This window comes from Podarcis tiliguerta (genome assembly GCF_965153285.1).
Source record: "Podarcis tiliguerta genome assembly, chromosome: 13".
Taxonomy (NCBI): Eukaryota; Metazoa; Chordata; class Lepidosauria; order Squamata; family Lacertidae; genus Podarcis; species Podarcis tiliguerta.
Genome location: NC_139546.1, coordinates 16,626,390 through 16,633,667, shown reverse-complemented (window position 1 = coordinate 16,633,667; position 7,278 = coordinate 16,626,390). Strand labels below are relative to the sequence as shown.

The 7,278-nt window shown below is 51.8% G+C and overlaps 1 protein-coding gene across 7 annotated transcripts in view; it reads right to left on the bottom strand.

The window, feature by feature from the left end:
- SHANK1 (SH3 and multiple ankyrin repeat domains 1) overlaps window positions 1–7,278 on the bottom strand; it is a 103,989-nt gene that overhangs the window by 19,389 nt on the left and 77,322 nt on the right. For all 7 annotated transcript variants that reach the window (XR_014504121.1, XR_014504122.1, XM_083408089.1 and 4 more), the window contains 2 exons: window positions 1,973–2,055; window positions 107–231 (listed from right to left, as the gene is read on the bottom strand). Coding sequence is in view for 5 of the 7 variants with exons in the window: in XM_083408089.1 (XP_083264215.1) it covers window positions 107–231; window positions 1,973–2,055 (208 nt within the window). In the remaining 2 variants the exon portion in view is untranslated. The remainder of the gene's footprint in view (window positions 1–106; window positions 232–1,972; window positions 2,056–7,278) is intronic.

Below are 7,278 nucleotides of genomic sequence, written 5' to 3'. Positions count from 1 at the left end.
AGCACTCGTGCGCCCATATGCACCCTTCCCGTGCAACACCAGTGTAGCATAAGAGTTTGTGAAAAGTCCCGAGAGCAGCAGAGAGGCAAGTCTGCCAAACCCTTACCTCAATGAGGAAGTCCCCCATGCGGAGACCAGCCTGCCAGGCCACACCCCCTTCATCCACTGACTCCAGGTACTGCAGCGCAGGGAAAGCAGGGGTGGGTGTGAACTCTTCAATTGGGGTCTGCGCTGTAAAGAGAGAGGTGTGTTAAGTGACGCCCCTGGAGCTACATAAGCACCTGCCAGGCTGGGGTGAGCAAGCGAGTGGGGTGGCAGCAAGAGGGCAACACAGGGGATCATGGCTTTGCTTGGCATTTCTGTGACACCTGCTCTCTGTGAAAACAAACCACCATTTGTTTCAGATCCCAGATCTGAAGACCCTTGTTTTCCAAAGTCAGGAGCGAGCGGTGGAGCTTGGGAAGTGTTTAACAGAGTCGGCGTTTCTGAGCAGTGTCAGAAACTCAGATATATAAGCTAGGCGTCAAATGGCAGCTTAAACCAAGGTTACAATCGCCAAACCAGAATGCCTAGTTGCCATTTTGGGGCAAGATGGATCCAAAGTCTTACTTTTCAAATGATGGACTGGCTATGATTGATTCTTAGCTAAACATCTGGCTAGTTCAGATGACAACCTTGAGCTAGCTTTGGGAACTTAAAAGAAGAAAAGCCACTTGATCCACATATATTTTGGCCTATTCAAACCTCTTTCCTTAATGGTGAGTGCTCATGCTCAGGCTGCACAGAAAAAGCATTTTGGTTCCATAAATTCATTCTAATTGTGCAGATAAAATATAACGGATAGAATTCTACAGGATGGGGTATTAGCGTATGCAAACGATCCAGATTCAATAATCCCCAGGCATGCACCTCCAGATGGTGGAGATGTCAGGCACCATCCTGGTCCCCACACATCTTCACTTGGTCACAAGTGTTTGAAAGCCAGGTGCAAAATGCGCCTAAAGGTAAAGGTAAAGGTACCCCTGCCCATACGGGCCAATCTTGACAGACTCTAGGGTTGTGCGCCCATCTCCCTTAAGAGGCCGGGGGCCAGCGCTGTACGAAGACACTTCCGGGTCACGTGGCCAGCGTGACATCGCTGCTCTGGCGAGCCAGAGCCGCACACGGAAACGCCGTTTACCTTCCCGCTAGTAAGCGGTCCCTATTTATCTACTTGCACCCGAGAGTGCTTTCGAACTGCTAGGTTGGCAGGTGCTGGGACCGAACAACGGGAGCGCATCCCGCCGCGGGGATTCGAACCGCCGACCTTTCGATCGGCAAGCCCTAGGTGCTGAGGCTTTAACCCACAGAGCCACCTGCGTCCCTGCAAAATGCGCCTAGCGCCTGGCTAATTTCAAACACTGTTTCTGTGTGTGTGCAAAGCACCATTCTCCCCCTCAAGGCCATGACCAGCCCCTGCCATACGCATCTGGGGCTAGGGGGCAGGTTTCTACGTCAAGGTCATCCCTGCAAGGTGAAGGTCAGCCACAGCACTTGTCATTTTTTAGCACAGCTTACACCCTGGCTCTCTAGCTTAAGGTAAGCCAAATATCCAGAGCCAGCCTAGCTTTCTCTCCTGGAAAACCAAATTTTCCACTATGGGTAGTAGCACTGTTTCTCTTAGGCCGAGTAGGAGAACTTTGGTCGTTCAGATGTTGCAGGACTGCAACTCCCATCTTCCCAGGCTATCGGCCTCCTATCAACTCTCCCTATGCCCACCATTTCCTCAACCTACTATAAGAATGACCACAGCCAGTTAAGCAGTCACTAATCTTCATTAACTGATTTTGAGTTTGCTCATGTGCTCTGAAGCAGGGGAAAGCAATGGAGGTGGGCGGGTGGGCGGGCAGTGCAGACCTGGGCTCCTTCAACAGCCAGCCAATAGCTAGAGGTGGCCCTAGTGTCCAAGAGTGATGCTAACTCCCCCTCTCACCCTTGGCCCCTCTTAGCACAAAGCCAAATCCTTCGTTGTCCTTCTTCTGCAGCAGCACTGTCTTCTCTTTAATGATGTAGTCACTGCAAAGGAAAGAGACAACAGGACAGGTTAGGAGGCAGCCACATTCCAATGGGAATTCCCGACTCAGACACTCTTCCAATGTACAAAGAATAACTAGAGCGTAATACACTGCCCCGCACTGCTAACACAGCATCACTCATGCAGGAAATCCATGGTGCACCTGGTTTGCAGAACTTGCTGGCTCCAGATCTCTCTTCCTTCCCCTTTCCATTGCTGGACAAAGTTCTGATACTGCAAATATGGCACCTACTGCACACTAACAATGGAACTCACTAGAGGAGGCAGCACATTGTCTGAAAGGGCATACAGGGTCAATGCAAAGGGAAATAGCATTGAACTTGTTCCTGCTGTAGGAGGCCCTAGCACTGCAAATGCAAGTGCATAGCCTCCCTGGTCTACAGGGCTTAGGTTCTGGAAACCTAGAAGACACTGCACAACATCTGATACAAGCAGCACACGCTCAATTCAAATATAGATGTCAGTGCACAGAATATACACATTACCCCCTTGGAATGCAGTGCACAGTGTTTGCTATCTACAGCTTTGCCAGCAAATTTATAAAAAGCAAAGCACAATCTTTGCATTGCAAATATACACTGCATGGTGCTGTAGCAGTGCAAATCTAGCATACAGGAAAGCAGCATGTCTAGGTACAGAAAACACTGCACAGACATATACTCCAAATACAGTGTCTACTGCACAACCTTTGTTACAAGCAACACAGAGAAAATAGAGCTTACTGCACAGGGCAACACTTCTGCAACACAAAATATACCATGTATGCTCACTGGCACTGCATCAGACTGGCATAGGTTATGCAGAACAAGCTGCATAGTCCCAGTGCACATGGCACATTCAAATCCAGAGCCTACTGCAAGTCTGGAGCAGTACTGCAAATATAAAGCCCACTGTTCAGCCACCCTATCCAGTACTGCAGAAAGAGTGCCACAGTGCAGGCAGCCATTTATTCTAGCTGCAAATACAAAAACCACAAGTACTGCACAGGCTTCAGGCACTGCAAATATAACCACTTCACAGTACTGCAAAACTGAAAATGCAGTGCCTGCTGCTGACAGACACAGCATTGTGGGGTTAGAATGGCACACCGCCATAAATCCAGTTCACTGGATATGACAAAAATACTCTGCAAGCTTCACTGTGCTGTTACTATCAACCCCCCCACCCCTCAAAGAATCCAGAGTTCACTGCTGACAGCAATCTGACAGGGAAACAGACAGCAGAAGGAGCTCCCTCTTTGGCAATCCTACAATTCTAGTCAATAACCACAAGCACTGCCACTCCAGCTGCCCTGACAGCATTCCTCCAAGTTTCCATATGTTACTTCCCTCATCATGGATCCCAGTTACAGGCCTTACAACATGCACCCACAGCAGTCTCTACAACAGGTCCACTGAGCCAAACTTAGCCCACAGGTCATGTGCCACCAAGGACTTACTAAACCTCTTTTTGTTGCCTGCCAGGACAGGAAGGCCATCAAAGCATCTAGCAGGCCACACGATACACGTGGCTGGTGAGCAGCTTGATCTGGTGGGTCGCTAACCTATCCCATATTTACCTGAGTCTGTAGAAAGCATACCCTTACCGCACCACAGGTGCTATTCAATGCGCACAAAGCATTAGAAAGAGAAACACGCACAGTCCATATTGGACACAGTTAAGAGGTATGTGTGTAAGAGATGTGCTCTTTTTAAGCACATTTTTGACTGGCAGGCGAACACATACAAGCGACACGCAGTGAACAGAAATGTGCGGTGCTGCCACACCCACAGATAGCAACGCTGCCGACAGAAGGAGATTTCCTGGATACAGAGCAGACTTGGGAAAGCGGTGCCAAGTGAACAGACACCATCTCACATAGAGCACAGCTCACCATGCTCACGAGTGAATTCCTGAGCCCGTACATGCATGGTGATAACATCCTCACACCTTGTATAAATCTAATCCCCACCTGAAACACAGCGATGCTCAGCACCCCAAATACTTCTAAAGTATATTTATTTACTGCATCTCAAATGCCACCCAATAACCAAAACAATGCACCTTCGTCATGTGCTAGACTGACACTTTGGGCTTCCATGTACCACCAAGTATAAGTGGCACAAGCAAAAAAAAAAAAACTCCCACACCATCTCCTGGTCCCCATCTTCACACAGATCCTCTACATTAGGGAAACGTAATCCTGCACAGAATATCCCTGGGAGAGAAGCATGGGAGAAAGGACTATCAAGCATCTTAGTTCAAGGCCAAGCCTCTCGAGGTTAGAACCCGTGAGATTCTAGCGATCCACATGGACCCAACCAGTGGAAAGAAACAAGAACAGGGAAGCGGCTCACATTTCTTGCTCCAAGTCCCATCTTCTGAAGCGAGGGCACTTATCGCAACAGTGCCTTACAGAAGCAAAAACCTCTCTCCCCCCAGCATTTTGGACACCCAGACCCAGCACCCTTAGGTAGCAAACTGCAAGTGACAGAACAGTTTTCCTTTGATGAGACCATCGTATCATAACATTAACATATATTTAACACATATATGAGTTCTCTGCAGAAACCCATGGCAAAACAAGGCCTTGGAAAGATCTCCCTTTTGTTCCTTATCCTCACAGGCCCAATCCAAGATACAACTAAACCTAGCTGCACACAGCTGCAGTTTTCAACACTGCAGTGTAACTGTAAAGGGATTTGGAAGCTCAATCTTCCAATTAAAAAGTGCATGGCTTATTCCATTAGATATAATATATGCAGGGAGTGTTGTACGTATTCAAGGGTTAACACGCCGATAAGATAAATGTGACAGCATGCGTTGAAGCATGCATGTTATGCTCAAATGTTCACAAGTCAATGCAGACTCTGTATACAGTAATCTGTATGCACACAGTAAGTTAAGCTTATGTTCATGCACCAAATATATACATTTGGATCTACAGACCACAACGTGCAACTGCACAAATTTTCATATGGATGTTATAGGTGAACTGGGGGGTAGGGAGAGGAGGATCACATTTAAAACATACTATACTGATGAAAAAACCTATATGTAAAACTGTCTGCATGCAACAGACTGTCACAAAGGTCTATCACTACACGTGTACATAACCAAAGCACATGCTTGGAAGGGGTGTTGTTTAGTATGTGTAGAGGATATAGCACATCATGTTCCACAGGGTCAGGCTTTTACTATGAAGAACAGAACAAACCATAATCCAGAATGCATGTGTGTTGCTTACCAGCACACAGCTCTGCGCATATGCATAGACCAGACATTAACACATATACATCATAGAGAGGCACATGCACACATACAATACTTTGCTTCCCAGAACTCCTCAGCCACCGTAATCTCAGGGCACAATACAGTTATGACGGCAGCATTAATCAATAGTGAAGCTGTATGCAGCGGATGGCGCCCATGCAGATGTGCACACACATACACACACATTCAAACTTCACAGACACATAAGCACCCACAGCCACTTCGCAGTGTACACGGAGAGTCTACACCCATGTCGTTTCCCACCCTCAAGAATCTTCATGCACACAGAGGCACTACCATGCATACCTTATACAAATCATTCCCAGATGCTCTCTGTGCAGCCATACAGAGGCACACAAACCGTGTAGACGAATACCTAACCATACACACAGCACACCCCGACCCGTATGTAGAGATGCATGCAGACGCACACACAAGCCCTCACTGACGCACACTGCGCGCGCACACACGCGCAATCCTCTCAAAAACAGGCACACACACCTCTCTCCGTAAGAGGCATGCTAATCTCTGCCCCCCCCCCCGGACTCTCCCTCGCTGCCGCGCGCGCGCGCGCGCTCACATACCTAATCTCTCTGGCAAGCACCTTCAACCCATCACACACCGTCAGCATCGTCCCCCCGTGGCTCCCACTCGCATCCATCCATCCATCAATCCGGGCGGGCGCGCGCAGGCTGAATGGCCGGATGCATGGAGCGGGGGAGGCGTTGTGCGCGGAGGGCGCGAGCGGGGAGCCGGCAGCGGCGCTGGATGACTGACTGAATGGCTGCATGAATGGCGGGCGGGTGCGCGGGCGTGAATGGGCTGCGGAGGGCGGGCGCGAGGCGAAGGGATGAATGGGGCGCCGGGGAAGGGGGCCCGCGAGGCATGAATGGGGGCCGGCTCCGCTGGGCTGGGAGGCCGCCGCCGCTGCCGCCGCACGGGCCAGGGCCCCACGGCCGTGCCTGCCGATGGCTGCTCCGCTTCCTCCTGCTCCTCTTCCGACCGTACCTGTAGATGTACCAGACGCTCCGGCGCCGGGGCCCCAGGGCCGGCCAGCTGGACGAGAGGGCCGGCTGCTGCTGCTGGCTCCCGCCGCCGCCGCCGTCGTAGCGGGCCATGGCTCCGCCGCCGCCGCCGTTGATCCCAGGCCCCCAGCCGCCGCTGCCGCCGCCGTGGGGCCCAGCCACATTCTAGGGGCGCGCGGTGGGATGGGGAGGCGGGCGGGGGGCGCAATAGCGGCAGTAGCGGCAGCAGCAGCAGCGGCGGGAGGGCTGCACCATACTCACATCATGGCACCGCGGGAAGGAAGGAAGGAAGCAAGGAAAGGACGACGACGGAGCAGGAGGAGAAGAAGAGCGGGGGGCTGGCGGGCAGGCCGGCCTGCCGGCCTTGTTCATTGGCAGCAGGAGCCGAGTCCAACGCCGCCGCCGGAGCGAGCGGGAGAGCGCACGCCGACCAGCCGGCACGCTTGCTTAACCCCTTGCGCACAGGAGCACCCGGCGATGCCGCGGCACTGCAGGAAGCGGGCAGGCCGGCCGGATGGTTGGCAGGCTGGCTGGCCCAGCTGGCTCAACCTCTCGGTCGGTCGTGGGTAGCGGTGAGAGGGAGCCCCGCGCCTCTGAGCATGTGCAGAGCGCCTGGCGCCGAGTAGCCGCAAGCAGAGCGCACGTGCACCCGACACACACACACACACACGAGAAAAGCATGAGTTCGGGCACCTCTCTTTTGAGAAAGTAAAGACTGCAAGAGACATGATGCTCATGGTCTTCCCCCTCCCACCACAAACGCACACCCCCCCAAGACAAATCCTTCCTCAATTAAGACTGTTTTGCGCTCTACCTGATCAGTTGGAAAGCAGCACCCTATGACAACAGAGGAGACAGGACAGACGACCCAAAGGGCCCTTCTTCACCCCAACACCTCATTCGTGTTTTTTGTTACTCCATGCCACA